The sequence below is a fragment of the Patagioenas fasciata genome, chromosome 4 (assembly GCF_037038585.1).
Source record: "Patagioenas fasciata isolate bPatFas1 chromosome 4, bPatFas1.hap1, whole genome shotgun sequence".
NCBI lineage: Eukaryota > Metazoa > Chordata > Aves > Columbiformes > Columbidae > Patagioenas > Patagioenas fasciata.
This window is the reverse complement of record NC_092523.1, coordinates 3,542,530-3,566,228: the sequence shown is the minus strand read 5'-3', so window position 1 is coordinate 3,566,228 and position 23,699 is coordinate 3,542,530. Positions and strand designations below refer to the sequence as shown.

General features: G+C 48.6%; 1 protein-coding gene across 1 annotated transcript in view; it reads right to left on the bottom strand.

The window, feature by feature from the left end:
- Positions 1-13,502: 13,502 nt before the first annotated feature.
- The window catches only part of DDRGK1 (DDRGK domain containing 1), a 39,138-nt gene continuing 28,941 nt past the window's right edge, over positions 13,503-23,699 (bottom strand). The window contains exons 6-9 of the mRNA XM_065837408.2: positions 22,701-22,739; positions 17,922-17,978; positions 16,554-16,602; positions 13,503-15,035 (exon numbers count right to left, since the gene is read on the bottom strand). Coding sequence (XP_065693480.1) covers positions 14,863-15,035; positions 16,554-16,602; positions 17,922-17,978; positions 22,701-22,739 — 318 coding nt within the window. The 3' untranslated portion in view covers positions 13,503-14,862. The remainder of the gene's footprint in view (positions 15,036-16,553; positions 16,603-17,921; positions 17,979-22,700; positions 22,740-23,699) is intronic.

Sequence of the window (23,699 nt, the reverse complement as noted above, 5' to 3'; positions counted from 1 at the left end):
ACCACCCCCTTCTAACCCACCCCAGGTACCATTGGCCTTCCTGGCCACAAGGGCCCAGTGCTGGCTCATGGTCACCCTGCTGTCCCCAGGACCCCCAGGTCCCTTTCCCCTACACTGCTCTCTAATAGCTCATTCCCCAACTTATACTGGAACCTGGGGCTGTTCCTGCCCAGATTCCAGACTCTACACTTGCCCTTCTTCTATTTCATTAAATTTCTCCCCGCCCAGCTCTCCAGCCTGTCCAGGTCTCTGATGGCAGCACAGCTTCCAGTGTCACCACTCCTCCCAGCTTGGTGTCATCAGCAAACTTGCTGACAGTCACTCTATTCCCTCATCCAAGTCATTGATGAATATATTGAACAATACCGGCCCCAGCACTGACCCCTGAGGCACTGCACTGGATCCAGGCCTCAACTGGACTCTGCCCCATTGACCACGACTCGGAGAGGAGTGAAAGAAGGTTCAAAGATAAGTGAAGCTCCCATTAGAGAGACAACAGAGGAGGGTTTGAATGGAGCTGAAACATTAAGAGTGGCTGGAGAGGGAACAAGGGACAACTCTTCAGTGTCGCTTTTATCAGGACACCAGAGCTAGGGATACAATGAGCCACAAGACAGCAGTGTAAGGCAGGTTCAGACAGAAAAAGGAGTTAAACCAGGGGATAATTGCTGCAGGATGTTGAAAATACAAAAAGATTACATGGATCCCAAAACTTCAGCACGTAATTTCCAAAAAAAGGTTCTTCCACCCACAGATCCCACTGCTGCCTTAGGAAGTGTTGGAATTTCAAGTTGTTGGAGGCTGGGAGGGAATTGATCGATGATGGCTTGATTTTCTGTCTTGTTCTTCCCTGCTCTCGGATGTGGGATAGTGTACTAGATCAGCTGGATGGTCCAGTGGATGGATGGTCCATGGGATGGATGGTCTATAGAATGAATCAGCCATCAGTCAGCCCCAGTTTGACCACTCTTGTGTTGTAGGACACAGAGAGCACATGGTTACATATCTAGCTGTAGTATTAGAGATTTTAGACCTTTTTGGGGGGTAACGTTCCCCCAGGATCTTTCCCACTCCAGTGCCAAGAAGAGCTGCCCACCCGGCTGATCCTCTCCCGCTCCTCCCAGTCAAGAGTGGTACCTGTGGATCTGCTGGATCTGGAGAAGGAAAGGGGAGAGGACTGGATCAAGGTTATCCCGGAGACTGACCACTGGGCTTGGGGCAGCGCTGTCCTTATCAATGCACCCATGAGGAACCAGATCCTCAAGGCTGGAGCCTGCAGAGAAGGAACCAATCAACTTTTCAGCAGGGCCTGTTGCGATAGGACAAGGGGTGATGGTTTTAAACTGAAGGAGGGAGATTCAGGCTGGACATGAGGAAGAAATTGTTGTCCCTGAGGGTGGTGAGAGCCTGGCCCAGGTTGGGCAGAGAGGTGGTGGATGAACCATCCCTGGAGACATCCCAGGCCAGGCTGGACGGGGCTCTGAGCAACCTGAGCTGGTGAAGATGTCCCTGCTCATGGCAGGGGGTGCACTGGGGGAGCTGGGATGGTCCCTTAAACCCAAACTATTCTATAATTCTAACCCAAGCACATCCACAGCAAATACCGGTATGAGATGTCAGCAAAGTTCACTGAAAGGAGCCAGAACAACACGTCTCGCAGACACTCGCTCCAAGAAAGACGCCCTGAGCCTGCCCTCTGTGCTTACTGATTTTTTTTCCATATTTCTATTTAAAAGATTAATTCCTCTGGCTGGAAAGTTTGTGCAACCCTCAGCCGCGGCTGTTGCATCACACCGCTGTTGAATCTGGCCAGCACAGCAGAACAGCAACCAGCCTCCTGACTTCATCTGGATCGCTTGCCTCCCGGTGACTCCCATAAATAGGAGCAGGCTGGGGAGCGCTGGGGACATCTGTGTGGAAACCCAGCACAGCTGGGCCAGGAAACATCTCTGGCTTCCTTGTGCTGGGCTCAGCCCTGGGCTGCAAGTCCTGCCGCTTGTTCAGAGAGTGGTTAATTATAAACAGAGGTGATAAATAAGAGCTGAGGTATGTTGTTTTTTCCTTCTGCCCTCCAGCCCAGAAATCTTTCCTAAAAGGGAAACGCAGCTCCAGGAGGTTTGGCATCAAGAAATCGAGCAGCCAGCACCTTTTATAGGAGGTGGAGAACAGAGACTTGTCCTTGCATGGTCAGCAGAGAGCCTGCAGAGCCACAAGGATGGAAAATCAGTTGCAATGTTGTACATGTACCTTAATTTCCCCTTCGGGGCTGGCTCAGCACAGGGCGGGTTGTCCTGGGAAGGTCTCACCACCGTGTCAGTGTGTTTGTCGGATCTTTACAGGTTGTGCTCTGTGCCTCAGTTTCCCCTGCTCCGGAGTAGGGCAGAGACACACTGAGCCTGTGCTGAAAAACCTCCAAAACCAGCTTGGGTGGAAAGTGACGGAGTTTGCTCCACAGAATTAAAATAAATCCTTGGGAGGAGATGTTTGCATGGAGATTCAGCTTTTCGTCAAAGCAGAACCACAAAAAGCCTCTTTCAGACGAGGCCATGAAGAGAGGTTTCCACTTCTCCAGCTAAACATGAAGGTTTGTGTCCTTAAGCTTCCAAAATTCTCCCATAACTGCTGATGGTGTCTGTGGAGGAGAGGGCACCTCTGACCATCCCACCACCCACCCCATCATCCACTCCCAGGGGCTCCTCCAGGAGGTCAGGGACGACCTTGTCTGAACAGGAACCAGCAGAACAAATTGTCCCTTAACAATGGGACAAATACAATAACACGACAATAATCCCTTAACGATGCTAAAAGACCTGCTGGGCTAATTATGTTCTCCAGGTGGCCACTTTGCCCTCACCAGCTGCTCCTGTCTTGTCACATAATGCTGCCCAACTTCTACCCTTCGCTCACGTTAATGTCCTCAAACGGATGTTTTCTTCCCTTGGAGAAGATGAGTTGTATCCGTGCCGCTGTCACATCTGCTCTCTGCTTTGGAACGTCTTTCTGGAACCAGGATGATAAATGGTCACCTGCCTGCTTGTTGGGTGGAGGGAATGGACTCAGGGCTTGCTTCAGCATCAGTTTTTCCCTCAAAAGCTGGAAATACCATCCTCACCAAACCCTATACAAGGCTGAGCTAACCCACTCCCAGGGTGCGTTGTCCCTTGGAAAAAATGGGACGATAGTGTCAAAAAAACTAGTTGATCCAGTTTTGGTTAAATATCATCCCCAGCTCATTTGAAAAGGGTGGATCTCTGTCTCCTCTGCAGTGTCCCAGGCCTCTTCAAGACATCCACATTTATTTCATCTCCAAGCCACCAGCTGCTTTGGAGTGTCCATTGAAATCTGGTCTCATTCCTCATCCCCTTTTGCTGCTTTATTACCAGATCCCATTTTCACGCGGAGGTTTCTCATGACCTTCTGGATGTCCCCATGCACGTTCTTGGCCTTGGTGCCTGGTGAGTATGAGCCAAATGGTTCCTGCCTTTTGTTTCCTGGATGGAGGAAGAATCAGGAGTGGGAATCAGGTCCAGCTTGGTGGAACACAAGCTTATCCTCCAAAACAAAAGACCTCAGAGGAGTCAGTCAGGTGGCAGCAACCACCTCTTGGGTGGTGAGAGGAGATGCGGGAGAGGGTCCAGGCTGGCAGGTCAAGGAGCAGAAGCTCCTGTAGCTGGTTTTATCCTTCCCGGAGCCTGTTGAAGAGGGATTTTATTAATTCTAAGAGCAGCTTGGCTGCGTGCGTGTGGAGCTGGCACCCATCTGCTAACACCTGGCCTGGGATGAAATCATCGTCCTGCCGCGGGGGGCGGGGGGAGGCTGATTCACTTTGTCACGAGTCCTAATTAGACACAACATGCTGATTAGCGCTCGTGTTTGGGAGCAAACACTCAGCTGGTTAGTGGCCCACAGAGGGATGATGGATGGAGCAGAAGAAAGGTCCCATCCCTCCTTGGCCACGGGGGCCAAATCCAGTCCAGGTGGCGGGATTGAACCTGGACACCATCAGGCATGGACCATCACATCTGCTGGGATGCCCGACATTTCGCCTGGCCCTGTTTAGTAGAGTCATAGCATCGTAGAATCATTTGGGTTGGTAAAGACCCTCAAGATCATCGAGTCCAACCATAGCCAATCCCTGGCACTGCCCCATGTCCCTGAGAACCTCATGTCCGTCTGTCCAACTCTCCAGGGATGGTGACTCCAGCACTGCCCTGGGCAGCCTGTTCCAATGCCCCACAGCCCTTTGGGGAAGAAATGTTTCCTAATATCCAATCTGAACCTTTCCATGCCTTTCACATTCAACCTCAGTCATCTTCTTTCCATCCCATCCCATCCCATCCCATCCCATCCCATCCCATCCCATCCCATCCCATCCCATCCCATCCCATCCCACCCAGGGGGGTATGGCTGCATCCAGCAGGGGTTAAAGCTCATTTTTCATGCCCTGGCTGTTGCTGGTCCCTGTTTCCCTGCCACAAACCACAAAGTGAAGTTTTCAGGGCATTTTTAGCCGGCTGAAGACAGACAGTGTTTTGCTTTCCATTATTTTTAGCCCAGTTCCCAAGGAGTGCTCTTCGTGGCACCCCTGCCCGGTCACAGCCGGGTTGGTGCCCTGAGCTCGGCCTTTCCCTGGGGTCGTGGCCAGGACGAGGGACACAAGCGGAGGTGCTGAGCGCTGGGTGATCGCTGTCCTCACAGTCACCATCATTGCAGAAGAAGCTTTCCCAGAAACTACAATTTAGGCTGAAACCCCACAATTGTTGTCATAAAAGAAATGTCAGGCTATGGGGTTGGGTCCAATAGCATCAAACCCTCCTAAAATTGATTGTTATCAATACTCTCTGCAGCTTTATTAAAAAAACACCCTCAAACAACAAAATATTTTGATATTAGAGGGAAATGGAGTGGATTTTTCTTTTTCTTTCCCTGTTTCTTTTCCTTTTTCTTTTCTCTCCTTTTCCTTTTTCTTCTTTTTTCCTTTTCCTTCTTTTTCTTTTTCTTTTTCCTTTTCCTTTTCTTTTTTATTTTTCCTTTTCTTTTTCTTTTCTATTTTTTCTATTTTTCCTTTTTCTTATTTTTTCCTTTTTCCTTTTCTCTTTTTCTTTTTATTTTCCGTTTTCTTTTCCTTTCTTTTTTCCTTTTCCTTTTCCCTTTCCCTTTCCTTCTCCCTTTCTTTTTCCTTTTCCCCTTCCCTTTTTCCTTTTTCCCTTTTCCTTTTTCTTTTTTTCTTTTTCCTTTTTTTCTTTATTCACACATTTATTTATTTACTTATTTACTTTACATTTTCGAATGAGAGGCTCCCCTATAATATTCAGGAAGCATTGCAGCTGGCTCCGTTCATTCATATCCCCCATATTCCGAACCGTGCAGATGCGAACAAGTGCATCTCAATTCAGTAGAGAGGGGAACCACTGCAGCCCATTGGGACAACAGCATCTGCGACCCGCACAATACCTGGTGGGGGTTTCGCCATGACCCGAATTTGCCCTCAATTCCCATTAACCACAGCAGCATCACCAGCTGGGACCACGCTCTCCGCCACGTGGGCTGCTCCTTTCCCAGACTCACAGGGACACCGAGTCCCTCAGATGGCAAATATTGGCTGCCGGAGGGAGCAGAGCATCGTACCCTGGCAGGTGGGACAGTGTGGGGACACACAGACCACTGGTTTCTATGAGAACCAGTTCAGGTGTCACCGATGGGGGGGATACAGGTGAGGATGCAGTGGACCAGAGGATGGGGATGCAGCAGCGAACCAGAGGATGGGGATGCGGCATCGCCACGGATTTGCATTTTCGCAGTGCAGGGGGGGAGATGGCAGCTCTGGCGCTTGAAATCTCCTCTGGCAAACGTCAAAGCGAAGCTGGGAATGGTCTTACGCAGCTTGTTTTGTTTGGCCGGTCTCAGCAAGTGAGCTCACGTCTCCTGCAAACCTAAGGAGATGTTGTGACAGCAGCCGGCAGAGCCGGAGGACAGAGCCGGACGGGCACAGGGGGATGAGCTGACATTGTCCTGCTTGCTGGGAAGACCCTGTTTGTTCCCAGGGCCTGGTGGCACCACACGGCCTTTCCACAGTGCCAGTGCCAGCTCGCTGATCCACGCAGCCTCCAGGAGCCTCCAGCTCCTGCTGGGACTGCGGCTCTTCAGAGGCTGCCTGAACCTGGGCCAAAATGTTTTGCTTACTGTGAATGACCCCAGATGCCCTCCAGCGAAGGTGGAGAGGGGGGAGGAGTGAAGCAGAGACAATTTCAGACTCCGGCGGAGCCTGGTTTCTTCTGCCGTCCTCCTCCTTCTCAGAGAGGTTGGCCAGAGAGACAGTGGATGAACCATCCCTGGAGACATCCCAGGCCAGGCTGGACGGGGCTCTGAGCAACCTGAGCTGGTGAAGATGTCCCTGCTCATGGCAGGGGTGGCACTGGATGAGCTCTGAAGGCCCCTTCAACCCAAACCGTTCTATGAATCTATGATTCCCCCTTGGTCTCCCTTGGATCTGCCCTGCTGGTGTCCCATCTTGACTCTGCTCCTGCAGACACTGAAGGATCCCTCCGCTAGCTGAGGGATCTCTCAGACTTTGTGGTGGCACAGGTCATTCCCATCCCGATGGACCATAATTTTTTCAGCATCCCTGTCCCCTGAATCTTAAATAATACAGTTTCTATTTAAAGTTATGAGGTGTTTGCAGAAGGAAGAGCCATGGGATACCGTCTGCAATGATACCACCCACTGTAGTTTGTTCCTCATGTAAGGTATATATGCTTAAGAACACACCATCTTCAACACACAGGATTGGAGAGGAGGGATGAGGTTCCCAGCAGCCAGTGTTAAGTCCTTCAGAGGAAAAAAAGCTCCTTGTGCTCCCTTCCTCTGGACTGGGCTCAGCTCAAGATCAAGCTCAAGATTGGACAGTCCCAGTTTAGCTGCAGGTAACTGCCTCCTGGTTGGGAGAGCGAGAGGACTCCTTGCATGAGTAAAGTCCTCTGGATAAGGTCTATCTGCCTTGGTTTCATGTTCTGCTGTGTCCAGGATCAGTGTCTGGACCAGACTAGACCAGGATCTGGGCTCGGAAGGAAGGTTTGGGAAGTGCAGGTTGGTGGGGAATCCTAGTTCCCATGGTCTGTAAGGAGCCATTGGTCCTTGCTGTAGGTGATCCCTTGGTACATGAGATGTGGAATGTCCCACCACATTCTCATTACAGAACTTTATGAGATTTCCAGGTGCTCAACTTGTCTGGGTCCTGTGGATCTGGGCACCAACTACTGACATCCCTGCCCTGTCACCATGCCATCCCACTCATCTCCTGGCTCTCCATCCCTTGGACATGCAGCCCAGCACAGTGTGCATTCAGTTGTTGAGCTGATAAAAGCTGTAACTCACAGAATCGCAGAATCCCAGAATGTGAGGGGTTGGAAGGGACCTGGAAAGCTCATCCAGTGCAATCCCCCATGGAGCAGGAACACCCAGCTGAGGTTCCACAGGAAGGTGTCCAGGCGGGTTTGAATGTCTGCAGAGAAGGAGACTCCACAACCTCCCTGGGCAGCCTGGGCCAGGCTCTGACACCCTCACCAGGAACAAGTTTCTCCTCAAATTTAAGTGGAACCTCCTGTGTTCCAGTTTGAACCCATTGCCCCTTGTCCTGTCACTGGTTGTCACCGAGAAGAGCCTGGCTCCATCCTCCTGACACTCACCCTTTACATATTGATCCCCATGAATGAGGTCCCCCCTCAGTCTCCTCTTCTCCAGCTCCAGAGCCCCAGCTCCCTCAGCCTTTCCTCCCACGGGAGATGCTCCACTCCCTTCAGCATCTTGGTGGCTGCGCTGGACTCTCTCCAGCAGTTCCCTGTCCTTCTGGAACTGAGGGGCCACAACTGGACACAATATTCCAGGTGTGGTCTCCCCAGGGCAGAGTAGAGCTGTTATAATTATGAAATTAAATAAGGTGGGATCTGCCTGGTGCTTGAAGGTGAGAAAAAGTGGACGTAATCCTTACAGTGAAAGAAACTGAAGCTATAGAAGAGTAGGAGACATCTCGCAGATACCTAAGGAACCTGATGGCCCAACAATGTGTTTTGTTTTGTTTTTTCTACAGAGCCGTATGTGCTGTGTCAGTCCATAGCTGGAACTTGAAACCACAGCAGTTTATCGGCCAGAGTCAGGGCTTGGAACAACACAGGAGAAATGTCTGGTTGTGCTGTGTCAGGTCCGAGGTGACACCAGCATGGTCAGCACCTCTCGTTGGAGCTACGGCCCCAAATGAAAACATCCAGCAATGACAGAGCAGCCTGGGACAGGATCAACTTCACCCCTGCTCTCTGCTGGAAGGAGGAGGATGAACCAGCTCCAGGGCTCAGCTTAAAACTCTACAAACAAGGTGGAGAACAAGTCACGGTTGCTGGATTAACCTCACCAGCACCGAGGGGACTGAATCGAACTTGTAAAGGGGCTTTGAAAGCATCAGATCAAGTGGCCTAATGTAAAGCATCAAGACAGAAAAGCAACCTTTAAACCTTACTACAAATCACTCTCCAAACCTCTCCCTGCTCACCTCAGACAACTTTCTGAGCTCTGCCCTGACTCCAAGGAGCAATTCCACATTTATGCCAAAAACCCCATCCTTGTAGCTTTTCAGAGCAGGTCAGAGCTAGATCCCAATAGCTCTGCTGTGTGACCTGCCCGTAATTCACCCGTGTGCGTGGCATCAGCCACAGATGGAGGGACAGGTCCCCAGTGGCGATTCAACGTTACGTGGTGCCTAACTGCAAAAAATTCAGCGTGCAAATTAAACAGCAACAACCGTAATGATTTTCCTGCTGCAGGAGCAAGATTTTGTTAACGTGCATATTAGTGCATGCTAATTAGCTCCCACTGCTGCTCCTGCCACCAGCCTGAAGATGGATTATACCACACGTGCTAAGCAGCTGAGTTTGGGTGGCAGCACACGGGTGAGCAGGGAGCTGCGAGGGAGCAGCCAGGATTCTGAACGTGGGAGATGAACCATTTCTGAGCAGCAGGGAGGGATCTGAACTCACAAACGTTCCCCTGCTCTGGCTGCTCCCTGTCGAGGGCCGTTAGACTCAATAGATGCTGCTGTAAACATTTTGCTGTCAATTCCGCTGTTTTCCCCCCTCGGTCCATCCAGGTGATGTGCAAGTTTTGCAGTAGCTTTTCCCTCCTGCTAAAAGAATCATAGAATCATTTTGATTAGAAAAAACCTTTAAGGTCATGGACTCAAACTGTTCCCCACCCCTGGCACTGCCCCATGTCCCTGAGAACCTCATCCCTGTGTATTTTAAACCCCTCCAGGGATGGTGACTCCAGCGCTGCCCTGGGCAGTCTGTTCCAATGCCCCACAGCCCTTTGGGGAAGAAATTGTTCCCAGATCCAACCTCCCCTGGTGCAACTTGAGGCCGTTTCCTCTGCTCCTGGCGCTTGTTCCTGGGGAGCAGAGCCCGACCCCCCTGGCTCCAAGCTCCTTTCAGGCAGTTCAGAGATCAGAAGGTCTCCCCTCAGCTCCCGTTCTCCAGGCTAAAGTTACTAAGAAGTAAAAGAAAACTCAGTAGCCGTGGCTGATTCAGCTGCAACACTCAGGTTGTCACCTCGATGTGACGCTGGGTGAGGAGCAAAGCACCAGGCAGCCTCTTTCCACCTGTCCCTGGCCCAGCAGAGCTGGGAGCGATGGGCTGTTCGCTGGGCAGCGATGGTTTCCCAACCTTGTGCTCGTCCTCCAGGCTCGGGGGATGCTTGGCTCCCGTTGCCATGGAAACGCTGCACAGGGGGGGATGCGAGATCTGCTGCTGCCACCTCCTGGAGGAGCCCTGGATGGCGGGGGTGGTTTGGGGAAAGCACAGGCAGGAGGGGAGAGGTTTCAAGCAGGGCTCAGCCCAAATCCATAGAACCATAGAACCATTTCGGTTGGAAGAGACCCTCAGCATCATCCAGTCCAACCATAACCTGACTCTAGCACTAAAGCATGTCCCTAAGAACCTCGTCTAAACTCCTTTTAAACAGGGATGGTGACTCCACCACACCAGACCAAGGCACATGGGTACATTTGGAGCCAAGCAGCACTCACCTGTTGCCACCTCTTACGGGCAGAAGCTTGCAGAGCATCACCAAAAATCAGTGGACTGTCTGCCAAACAAATTCAAATGGTCATGACCCTGAATCCTGCCCAAATTGGCTCACATAGTATTTCGGCCAAAGGTTTTTCTGTGGTTAGCTTCACCCTAGGGAGTTTTGGGCATGTCTTCTGCTGGATTGGGCTCTCTGGGAGGACCCTGAAGGGATGGTGAGGCCAGCTCAAGGATGGAGAAGGATATGAGGAAGAAATTGTTGTCCCTGAGGGTGGTGAGAGCCTGGCCCAGGTTGGCCAGAGAGGTGGTGGATGAACCATCCCTGGAGACACCCCAGGCCAGGCTGGACGGGGCTCTGAGCAACCTGAGCTGGTGAAGATGTCCCTGCTCATGGCAGGGGTGGCACTGGGGGAGTTGGGAAGGTCCCTTCAACCCAAACTAATCCATCATTCTGTGATTCTGTGGCATGTGCGACTGTTCAGAGGTATCAGCACAACCAGGACACCCGTGTCCTGGGCCATGCAGTGCCAACGTGACTGCGGTACCTGCATTCCTGCACAACCTGCAGATCCCCTTGCCAGGTTGAAATGAGGCCATTGTTCTGCTCTGTCCCCTGACCTTGATTTGCTGCTGGCAGAAATTTTCCATGGAGATAGACCAGAAATATCTGTCATCGGTGGTGACCCTGGGTCCACCTGACTAGGAGGTGTTGTAGGAGGAGAAGCCAGACCCTCCTATGGATCATGTCCAATTTGCCTCCGAGCATACAACATGATCCTCTCTGCAACCTGCTTTTAGGTCATCTTAACTAAATATTAGGCCACAAAAATGGTCTGACAGATATACCAAAGGTATTGTGTCTCTGCTGCATCAGGCTGCATCCCACAGCGTAGGTCTGCGTAGGAAACGGGGTTTAGAGACAAAACATATCAGCTGGGTCTATTGCTCTGCAGAAGATGCCCAACAATCAGGTTATAGCTGTAAAAGTCCATTCTCTGGTCTCCAGAGCAGACAGTCATGAGCCTTGGCTGCCACCTCTGCATGCACCCTTTGCCTGAAGAAGCCTCCGAATTCACTCCATCCCCCAATTACACTGGGACAAGAGTTAAGGAGAGCTTGTCCACCTGAACATCAGCTGGCTGGGGGCACCATGTGCAGCTGAGCTGGGCATCTGTGGCCCAGGAAGGAGGATTTGGACTCCATCTTTTGTGCCTTTCAATTGTCCATCTCCATGGGATACACCAGAAGACCAAGGAATGGGTCCAGGAGTGTCCACCCTTTGAAGGGTTGGGAGCATCTCTTATCCACAGGGAGCCATGCAGGAGAAAGGCTCTGAGCCCTGGATCTGCATCACATCATCTACCAGCGGCCAAGCTCAGATGCCACCTGGGAAACAGGAGGATTCCCACCACCAGTCTGTCTACTGGTTCATGGAATCACAGAGTCCCAGACTGGATGGGGTTGAAGGGACCTCTGGAGATCATCCAGTCCAACCCACCTGCTAAAGCAGGGTCACCAGAGCAGATCACACAGGGTCATGTCCAGGCGGGTTTGAATGTCTCAGAGAAGGAGACTCCACAACCTCCCTGGGCAGCCTGGGCCAGGCTCTGGCACCTCACAGGAAAGAAGTTTCTCCTCATATTCAGACGGAACCTCCTGTGTTTCAGTCTGTGCCCACTGCCCCTCATCCTGTCGTTGGGCACCACTGAAAGGAGCCTGGTCCATCCTCTGACACCCACCCTGGAGATATTTATCAGCATAAATAAGGTCCCCTCTCAGCTTCTCTTCTCCAGGCTGAACAGCCCCAGCTCGCTCGGTCTCTCCTCACCTGTGACAGTGGTCACTTTCACCCTGAGATTCACCAGCTGCAGTCATGCAAGGAAAACCAGCCCTGGGGGTTTCATTGAGGCAGATAGGAATTAAAACACACAATAAGGGCAAAATGCCCTTTTTGTACAGGTGATAAAAAGAGGAAAAAGCTTCACCACATCCAGACCTATCTGCCAAAAGTAGGTGGGAGGACAAGAGGAAATGGCCTCAGGTTGCACCAGGGGAGGTTGAGGTTGGGTCTGGGGAACAATTTCTTCCCCAAAGGGCTGTGGGGCATTGGAACAGGCTGCCCAGGGCAGTGCTGGAGTCACCATCCCTGGAGGGTTGGACAGACGGACATGAGGTTCTCAGGGACACGGGGTAGTGCCAGGGTTGAGTTAATGGTTGGACTCGATGGTCTTGAGGGGCTTTTCCAACCAAAATGATTCTATAATTCTACTCTATATAAGTGGCCAGCTGCTCAGTTCACATGCAGTGAAGATCACAAAGCACCAAAACAATAAAATGAGTTTTCCTAAATGCTGATGCGATGCAATTGGGTGCAAAGAAGAGGAATGGAAATGGTGGAAGAGGATTACAGACAGACCAGCAGCTACATAGTCACATCTTATCCAGCCAGATGACGTTAGCTCTTCCCAATACCGTGTTTCTACACAATAATTCCACAGCCTTAGGACCAAAACGGCCAGGGCCAGGTCCAAAAATGCAATACTGGAGATTCCCACTAGGGAATCCCAAATAAAGCAAGCACAGACCCCCAAACAGGCTGCCCAGAGAGGTGGTGGATGAACCATCCCTGGAGACACCCCAGGCCAGGCTGGACGGGGCTCTGAGCAACCTGAGCTGGTGAAGATGTCCCTGCTCATGGCAGGGGTGGCACTGGAGGAGCTGGGAAGGTCCCTTCAACCCATTCTATGATTCTCTGAAACCCCAGTATTAGTTATGAGCTCAGCAAGGGGAGAGATCCACAGGTTCCATCTCGTCTCCCACAAGGATGGACAGATAACACATAGACAGACATACAAAACCTGTTTGGTAACACAAACCCTCCGAAAGCGCTCGCTCCAGCTCCCTTGCTCACCTCACTGAATATGGAAATGCTCCTTCTAAGCTCAGAACAGGAGCTCAGGCAAGTGGCGCTTCCAAACCAGTTGTTACCGTGAAAATTTAGCTCATAAATACTTTGCTGTCGCGTCGTTCTGCCCTGGCACCTCCTTTAAACTGCAGCTTATCATCAGCCCTTCGGGGACCTGCCAACTTGGCTTTGGCGCAGCCCTGCGAAACTCCCAAACGCAATGCAAAAACAATTCAGGGCATTTCAAGACGCAAAATCTTGATAGAGATAGAGAGACGTCCCACTCTCGGCAGACAGCTGGTGGTTTCGCTGGTGCAGCTGGACGGGCTGAGCACAAACAAGCTGTCACTGGGCAGTGAATGCGGCGTCATCGGTTACCTTCACAGAAATTGAGGGTGCTTTGGGGTGATTTCAGTGGATTTAAGGGACCCCTGGTGTTTGGCACGCTGGAATCTTTGGTATTGCTGACTGGCTCCTTTATCTCATAGAATCCTTAAAATAAAAAAGGCACCTTGAATACAAGTATCTGCAATTCTTTTGGTACGGTTTCTTTAATTAAAATAATAGTTCAGGACAAAACAAATCATGGCAAAATCAAATTTGGAATAATTAAAAGACTTTACAAGCCTCAAATCTCAAGTAGTTTCTCTGCTGGTGGTGGTTGTGCAGCACAGTAAGGACGTACCGATCTTTCACATTGCCGTAACTCCACAGCCTTGCAGAGCGTCACGTTCAGCACTGATGCCGAGATTTAGAAGGAAATATTCTGCCTTCCTTTATTTTATTGCTCCCTCACCTCACTGACAGCACCGCTTTTCGTCTACTCGAGTTACCTCTAAGTTTGGCAGAGACAAAACCAGCCCCTCTTGCCCTCTTCAATTAGCGTATAACCACATGGATTCTGTTGATTTCAGAGAGGAGAATGAACAAAGCATCAATTAGGCTATAAAAAAATATAAATATTCCTATGCAGGAAACATACTGACCCTCCAATTAATATATTAATAATCATTTACTTGGAACACTAATTGCATGAATCACAGTGCTTGAATTTTGTTTTGTAAAACAAAACCATCCAAAGCACAAAGGCCACAGGGTGGGGGTGTCTGAGGCCTTCAGACACACTCAGCTGGCTCTGACTTCAAAGGATGAATCATCAGAATGTGGTTGTTATCAGCAGAACTGGCCTGCACAACAACCGAGGTGACTTCGCCTTTCCCTGGAGGTGTTTCTGTCTCTTCGCTACACAAAAATAACGCAGCTTGGCCGTGAGCAAACTTTACAATCTATAAACCAAGCGAAACTATTTATATAGCAAAGCTTTTCTAAAATAACCCCTGGAAGTTCTCTCATTTCTAGAGTTTCAGTAGGTATTTCAGTAAGAACAGAGACACACAAAGTGTGTTTTCTTTTTACTCCATCCTTCCAATGTTGATACAGCAGAAAAACTCTGCAAACCTCACCCCTACACAACTATTATTCTGGGCTGTATTTGTCATTGCCACAAAATTATGCAGCTCCATAAGTGCAGAGCAGGCCTGGAGAGTTCTGAGTGCAATCAACCCCAAATATATTTGAGACAGGCATCAGAATCTGGAAACAATGAAAAGTCTGGGTATAGTCACATGAGAATAAATGCCAAGATAAATTAACCATGTAAAAATTACTGATACTGCTGTGCAGAGTGCCCCAAATTCTTGGCCAGTGTCTGTTGTACAAACAACTATTCCATTTTATATCATCTTTAACAGAATAAAAAGCAAAATTTTTGATCAAATCTTGCAGCTGATGCAGCTTCAAGCACCCTGAATGGCTGAGAGGGGCTCCCGTTTTGGTTTAAATTATGCAGCTTATTCATTAAAAGGTTCAACTCCTGCTGTGTTTTTCTCACGCCATGGTTGGAGCAAGAGCTCGGCTGTCAGGCTGGAGGTTGATGAGGGAATTGCTCGCTTGGGCCAGCTCCGCGATGGAGACTCGTCCCCTCTGTTTGATGTACTGAGCCACGGCAGCCATCTCCTCCGGAGTGATGTAGATGAACTTCCCTCTGTCATCAATCACACCTACAGAGAGGAAAGAAAGGACCTTGAAGTCAGCACTTTGGCTCCTCTCACTTCCCGACACACATCAGTCACTTCTTTTGGAAGGGCCGTTCAAACTGCTGAGGCTGCGTTTCATATCTAGGGCAGGCAGAACGATGTGCGAGCAGCCGGGCTTTGATCTCCTTGCTGCTGCTGGGGCTTTGAGCCGGGCTACGACAACAGCCGAGTGCCGCCGTAAAACTGATTTTGTTCCAAGTAACACGTCCTTTTTGCTGTGTGTCACTAGCTGGGACCACTGCTACTTCAGGCTGTGTAGTTTTGGTGCTGAGGTTCTGCTGGAGCAGCAGGAGAGCCCAGGAGGCCAGAGCCCCACAGGGCCCAGCTCAGCCATTCCAACTTACCCTCTGAAAGGGAATGAAGCTCAGTTTCTATATTTCAGTTGCTCCACCAAGATCAATAACAGACCTCTCTGTTCTTAACACAGAACTCCAGACTGGCTGGGGTTGAAGGGACCTCTGGAGATCATCCAGTCCAACCCAGCTGCTCACGCAGGGTCACCAGAGCAGATCACACAGGGTCATGTCCAGGCGGGTTTGAATGTCTCAGAGAAGGAGACTCCACAGCCTCTCTGGGCAGCCTGGGCCAGGCTCTGGCACCTCACAGGAAAGAAGTTTCTCCTCATATTCAGATGGACCCTCCTGTGTTTCAGTCTGTGCCTGCTGCCCCTCATCCCATCATTGGGCACCACTGAAAGGAGCTTGGTCCATCCTCTGACACCTACCCTGGAGATATTAATCAGCATATATAAGATCCCTCTCAGCTTCTCTTCTCCAGGTTGAACAGCCCCAGCTCTCTTGGTCTTTCCTCATAAGAAAGATGCTCCAGACCCCTCAGCATCTTTATAGCTCTCTGCCGGACTCCCTCCAGTAATTCCTTGTTCAAACAAGGAATTTCAGGATCAAACAGAAGGCAAGGCCTCACTGACATGCCCTTCACAGACCAAGCCAGGCCGTACACATCCTGATGCTTTCACCTCTTTTAGGTCATTCGAATGAGCAGCCACATGTACCCACCATGGGAGCTCCTTCCCAGCCATGACCATGACACCAGGTCAGTAAATGTTTGCACTGGCGCCTTCCTCTACTTCATCCTTGGAAAGAAACAGACTGCCCAGCAATAAAAACAGACTTGTTCAGACATGCTCAGGCTCTGCATATGTTCCAACTCCGATTGCACGGGTACATGGCCAGGAATGAGCACCTAACTCACCTTGTGCTGGTCCTGAGCTGTTGGGGACGTTCCCCCTTAACCTCTGTATAATGTATCATAGTAACAACCACGTCCCATAGTGCTTTAAACCGTAGTTTCACGGCAGTTGAGGTAGGGATAATAAAAATAACTATTTATCAAGTCCTACTATGATCTTCTACAGTTTAAAACAGAAATGACACAGAAATCTCTCTCTACCATAGCGAAGGCATTTTCTGCACCACCTATTCAGCAGCTGAACTAAAGTGCTGTCTGTGTTTTGGCTGTCACCTGTCAGCGTGCCATCTGCCATCAGGTCCTGGATTCTGTTAATTGCATCCTGTTCAGAAGGGAAAACGGAAAAAAAACAGATCAAAAGTGAGGCAAAAAACATTTCACACGTTCAGATACACTACAGGTTTACGTTCAATTCCTCAGTGAAGGACACACATCAGCATTTCCACACAGGCGGATGCAGTAAACACGTTGGTTTTAGAAGGATGAAACGAGCTTCTGCATTTTGGGGTGTTCAAATAATTTCCCTATCCCCAAAAGAGACTTTCATTGCTAAGTGGGCTGTCAGTTTTACAAAAGGGGGGTGTTTATATACATCTTCTTGAGGAAATGCTGTGTAGTGCCAATGCAACACCCAAGTTCCATGAAGTACACTTACGTGCTTCTCCAGAACCTGGTTACACTTAATCCATTCCAGAGCTTTTCCATTTAAGAGGAAACCTCTTTTACCAAGCCAAAGAACAACTTGTTGAATTTATTGCCAGGTTAACTCTGTAGTTACTCCAAACATGCTGTTCCACACATCAAGTATCTAAGTTCTGTTTTCCACAGTTCCACCTCCCTCCTTTTCTTGCCTTTATGTGACTGCAGGAGCAAGTTTATATATTAGATTTCAACCAGATAAATTCCCTTAACTGGCTCACTGCATGCTTAAATCAAGTCCTGGCTTAAAAAAGTAAGGCAGGGGCATTGAAACCTGGATTTACAGCAGCATAAGCTGCTGTGAAGGGGCATCTCGAGATCAGATTAGGTACTTAAAATGAAACATAAAGCTGTGACTATTCTTCAGAGTCAAAACATAAAATGTTTAGTGAACAGAAAGAGGACGGAAGGAAAAAAGAAAGGACAGATAAGAGATATCACACTGCTTTGACAAGCTCATATGGGGCTGAGGTTCAATACTCCTCAGTAATGCACGAGAAGATGCAAGTTCTTTAATGTTGTAAGAATACATAAGCAATTGGAGCAAACCGGCTCATCTATCATCTGCAAACATAACAACATCGTCCAATTATGCAGCCAGCCTCTGAATTTGCTTCTAGCTCTGCTTTGATTCCCAAGCACCCCAAATGCTGTTACTGGGTTTGCAAACCCTATATGATCTGTTAGCCAACAAGCTGCTGTGCAAGCGGCAGATTGAGCACTTTTCCCCAAAAACAACCTTGCAAACCAACAACGCTTCACTGCCTGGATTATACTTTGAAAAATGGTCACATTTTTAGGGCTGGCTTTGCTGATCTTCACAAAAAAAGTAGTTTCAGTAGTGCTGAAACACTTGCATAGGTGTTACCCTTATTCACCCACTTTTACCCCGTTCTTTTTAAACTCATGGCTTGTACTTGCACCCCAAACGGGAGCGCTTACCTGTGTTCTCAAACCCAAATGCGAAGCCAAGTCCTCCAGCTGGATTACCTTTGTTTTCTACGGAAATAAAAGGAGAGTTACATGCAGCTGATGAATTAGAGGGTTAGCACATTTCCTTTCAAATTGAAAGTGCATTTAATGGACAAAGTAGAACCTGTCATTCTAACTCATTTTTCCTAGTTAGTGCTTTTCTTTGATGAAAAACTCTAAGTTACTGAAGCCAGCGTCCTCTGTGGAAAGGGTGGATGCTCTGACCCACCTGGGTGAAGACTCAAATGAATTTGTCAGAGTTTATTCTGCACGTTACGGGACAGGATGAGCACAAGCACAACTAACAGGCCCAGATCCCCCTGTCGCCCCAGTTCCTCAGCTGCTATCTCTAATTTCCAGGACACTTTTTGTCTGAGAGATGTTGCAAAGCGCATTTTAAAATGATCACTGGGTTGTATCAGTGCATCCATAAAAATCCAGACAAGACTGGCAGCTTTAAGCGCTTCAGTCTGTTTTTCTAATGTAATGCGTATTAGTGGCATAATAATCTTCCTAAGCAAGCATTCCAGTATAAGTTTCTAAGCAAGGTTCCAGTGTAAGTTGGGGAACGACCTATTAGAGAGCAGTGTAGGGGAAAGGGACCTGGGGGTCCTGGGGACAGCAGGGTGACCATGAGCCAGCACTGGGCCCTTGTGGCCAGGAAGGCTAATGGTACCTGGGGTGGGTTAGAAGGGGGTGGTCAGTAGGTCAGAGAGGTTCTCCTGCCCCTCTGCTCTGCCCTGGGGAGACCACACCTGGAATATTGTGTCCAGTTGTGGCCCCTCAGCTCCAGAAGGACAGGGAACTGCTGGAGAGAGTCCAGCGCAGCCACCAAGATGCTGAAGGGAGTGGAGCATCTCCCGTGTGAGGAAAGGCTGAGGGAGCTGGGGCTCTGGAGCTGGAGAAGAGGACACTGAGGGGTGACCTCATTCATGTTTACAGATATAGAAAGTGGGAGTGTCAGGAGGATGGAGCCAGGCTCTTCTGGGTGACAACCAGTGACAGGACAAGGGGTAATGGGTGCAAACTGGAACACAGGAGGTTCCACTTAAATTTGAGAAGAAACTTGTTCCTGGTGAGGGTGTCAGAGCCTGGCCCAGGCTGCCCAGGGAGGTTGTGGAGTCTCCTTCTGTGCAGACATTCAAACCCGCCTGGACACCTTCCTGTGGAACCTCAGCTGGGTGTTCCTGCTCCATGGGGGGATTGCACTGGATGAGCTTTCCGGGTCCCTTCCAACCCCTCACATTCTGGGATTCTGTGAAGCGAACAGCTTATTAAAGGTGTCAGTGCTGGAACTGCAGATGTTCATTTTGCTTTTGAAAGAGGTTCTTCCTGCAGCCTTTCTCACTCAGGACAGAGTCACCAGCGCTCACATCTGGTTTTATGCTCCTCTGGAGCTGCAGAGTTACAGAGAAAACACCTGGTGTGCTCAGCTGGAGCTGCTCGGTTCCTGTTTTCTTCTCTGCTAAAGTTTTAGAAACTCTTTTGTTTGGATGCAGTAAATGATGCGCTGTTTATAAGGAATTGGGAATTTTTTATAAACTTTTGAAAACAGTTAATATTCTGACTACATTCCTAAGAGCCATATGTGTATGGCCACATTTACATTACAGATGCAATACTTCAAATAATAAATAAATACATTTGTTGCTGTACGCTGGAAGGACACTGAAGAAAGCAAGCGAGGCTGAAATAGATGAATCTTTTTCATTAATAAAATCAGACCAAAAATAACAAAGCCACACACGGACTTAGCAGTCGTGAAGTTCGATGCAGCCAAGCTAGAGAACTGAATACCATGGACTGAACGTATGGAACTGGAACCAGTCCATGGAATTCAGTTCTCAGAGCTGGGAACTGCCAAGATTCGTCACATCTTCTTTTAAAAGAATGGAGGAGGGGGGTTTGCAAAGCCACATAAACAAGGAAAACAGGGTTTAAACCTTCACTTTGAGATATTCACCCTCCATGACCAAGTTTACTGCAAGTTTTCCAATAAGAGCCCAGAGGGTGGGGTGGAATTAGGCTGCGCTCCCCACACACTGAAATAAACGACATCGTGAGGTCCCGAGCCAGCAAAACACATCCCACCTACTTCATGTTTTAGGGACAGGCTTAACTTTCATCGAGCCACATATACATGTCTATACTTTACTGAATTCATTTAATTTTAGGTATGATTCTGCTGCTGAAATGGGATGAAACAGAGCAAGAACTCCCAGGATTCAGACAAGTCGGACTTTTCCTTCTCTTGCGTCATTTTCCTTAAATAAAATAAACCAGGAAGAGCTAAAGCCTCCGAATCCTTCACTATCCCTTCCAACCTTAATGAAAACTGAGTTTGCTGTTTCAATTCACGAGCTGTAATTCAGAAGCGTCCAACTATACACTGAACAGTTTGATGGAAACATTCCAGGCTCCTATTTCCCTGGGCTTTGGAGAAAATTCCCATTTCAAACAACCCCATGAGGCAAAGCTGCAGAAAAGAGGCTGCGTTTTATTTCTCACACCCTTAGGAATGAGCTCCCCCCAACCAAATATACCGGTAACATCAGTTATTCAACACAAGAGGTAAATTCAATTTCAGTTTTATAAAATGCCGTTTCTCCTTTAATGTGTTTTTCAGACAGCTACTAGAAGCTTAGCACTGCTTCTTGATATAAGTCAGTGGATTTCTGTGAATAGAACAGAAGATGAGGGCTATATGTAATCTATACATTAAGCATACTTTCAAGATTAAAATAAAAATACTAAAACTTGTAAAAGAAAGCAATGCCCCAGTTCTGCAACTCATCTTTACATAGGAAATCAGGTGTTGAAGCGCTTTGGAATCAGGTCTTCAGCCTGTGCTTAATTTCCCTGATGTCAAGTTGAAGCGACTATATATAAAACTATACGTATGTGCTTAAACACTGAACGGAGAGTTTGTGGTTAATCTGTTGGGTCCATCGCAGCCACCGGGGTGACGTGCAGAACCAGCCCCTATTGCGTTATCCCTTGGAAACCCTTCCAATTTTAGCGGAGGATCCCAAGAGACATCGAAATATCCTATTGTTCTACCTACTGCTGGTCTTAAGAGATGTGACCACTTCAAAGTTCCCCTCCCTCGCAAAGAAATCCCTCTGGTTTCTGTGGAAAACACGATATTGAAATTGCCGCACAGGGGCAAAATTAATTTTGCTTGCTAATGAAGCCTTTCACTCCCATGCTATACATTGTCAGACAAAAATCCAGTTTCCAGTAAAGGAGGAAAGGGGATTAATTAGGACAAAAGATTTTCATCCAGCAAGACCTGGACAGGCTGGAGAGCTGGGCAGGGAAAAATTTAATGAAATAGAACAAGGGCAAGTGTAGAGTCTGGAATGTGGGCAGGAACAACCCCAGGTTCCAGTATAAGTTGGGGAATGACCTATTAGAGAGCAGTGTAGGGGAAAGGGACCTGGGGGTCCTGGGGACAGCAGGGTGACCATGAGCCAGCACTGGGCCCTTATGGCCAGGAAGGCCAATGGTACCTGGGGTGGGTTAGAAGGGGGTGGTCAGTAGGTCAGAGAGGTTCTCCTGCCCCTCTGCTCTGCCCTGGGGAGACCACACCTGGAATATTGTGTCCAGTTGTGGCCCCTCAGTTCCAGAAGGACAGGGAACTGCTGGAGAGAGTCCAGCGCAGCCACCAAGATGCTGAAGGGAGTGGAGCATCTCCCGTGGGAGGAAAGGCTGAGGGAGCTGGGGCTCTGGAGCTGGAGAAGAGGAGACTGAGGGGGGACTCATTCATGGGGATCAATATGGAAAGGGTGAGTGTCAGGAGGATGGAGCCAGGCTCTTCTCAGTGACAACCAATGATAAGACAAGGGGCAATGGGTACAAACGGGAACACAGGAGGTTCCACTTAAATTTGAGAAGAAACTTGTTGGGGGTGAGGGTGTCAGAGCCTGGCCCAGGCTGCCCAGGGAGGTTGTGGAGTCTCCTTCTCTGCAGACATTCAAACCCGCCTGGACACCTTCCTGTGGAACCTCAGCTGGGTGTTCCTGCTCCATGGGGGGATTGCACTGGATGAGCTCTCCAGGTCCCTTCCAACCCCTGACATTCTGGGATTCTGTGCAATGTATTTGATTTCTGACATACTGTTAGTGCAGAAAGAAACAGATCAAAAGTGGAAATCCTCACAAACACACGGCAGTTTTAAATAACCAACCACACAACAGCATGATAGGGCGACTAACACACCCCATTAAAAACAAGCGATCTTCTTAAACATCCATCCCAAACATTACGACAACACTGGGAATTGCAGGGATGAAAACGGGAAAATAAACTGTAGGAAAAGTCTGTAGGAAAATGCCTGCTGAACTGCGATGCAGAGATTGGTTTTCTAAGTCAGTAACTGATGTTCACAAACAAAAAAGCCTGAAAATCCTAAATCCCCATCACCAGCAAACATCGCTGTTCAGAAACAGAGGGTGATCCCCCCGGCGCAGAGTTTGTAACGTCCACCCTTAGGAAAGAGGAGAAGAGCTACAATCCTGCCCCAAAAAGCCAAGACGCAGCTGTAATTACAAGCCATTTTAACAATGACATGCTCATGCATGGTTAATTAAATAATGCAGACTTTTTCTACGGTATCACTTTTGTTACTTGTTGAATATTTGAGTAAATCAAAGAGAAAGCGAAGATTTCCCTTCTTTCTGCAACTCAGCTTTTTGACAAAGATGTTTTACAAGTATGGAAGGAGGAGAGAGACCCCCGGTCGCTTACCTTCACGTATTCCAGAAATTCCTGCAGAAAGCTGCGAGACTGGATACAACAAGGAAAACCATTGTTATTTTAAAGTCATTAAATGCATCACGAACTTGCTGAGTACAAATATTATTTACGATAGATATTTTCTAAGAAAGAATATAGCTCAAGCACAGCTTGTGTTCAGGTGTTTTCTGAAAGGATGTCTTTGAATGTTTTATTCTCTCATCAAACACACCCTGAAATAAGCACATCTGGGTGAGTTTGTGCGTTGTGTGTTAAGTTACATGTGCACACGAGGGGCATTTTGTCCAGAGGTGAAGTGCAATTCAGGTGAAATCTGCTGCAGATGGCCAAGGGCACACGCAGCTGCGCGACACGGGTGGGGGCTCAGGCCATTTTCAGAGCTACGCACCCCAAATCCGGCATTTTAATATCAGCAGCTCCATTCTCAAATGAAACACAAACTATGTATGCTGAAGTGAACAGGAGATCAAGTTTCTCTGCAACCCTGGCAATCAATCAGCCTTAATTAAACGCTTAATTCTGCACTCAGGATGTTAATTTTCAGCAGGAGTCTGGGCACGCCAGCCTCAACGACACAAGGAACCAGGATACTAAAATGCTTCTGTCTCCAAATAACAATGTACCTGGGATTGCTTCTGAAGACGACTTTCAAATCATCTGTTACTAAAGTATTATCTCTCTATTCCTACCACAAATATGTTTTGTTGAGATCCAGGCATCGTCAACTGCCTGCCAGGCTTTTTTTTGTATGAGGAACACCCTTCTCTGTTCCTACTTATAGAAAGATCAATTTTTTCCTTGACAGACAGCTGCAGGAACGTAGAAAATAAACATTCTAGCTTTAAAGACATTCTAAAGTGGAATAATTCAATCTGATCTTTTAACAGGCCAGGCACACATTTTTGAAGGTACTTCCAATATTAAGCATGCATTTCGCTGTTCTTAGGAAATTCCCCATCACCAGACAGAGCTTCTCTTGGTGTTAATCCT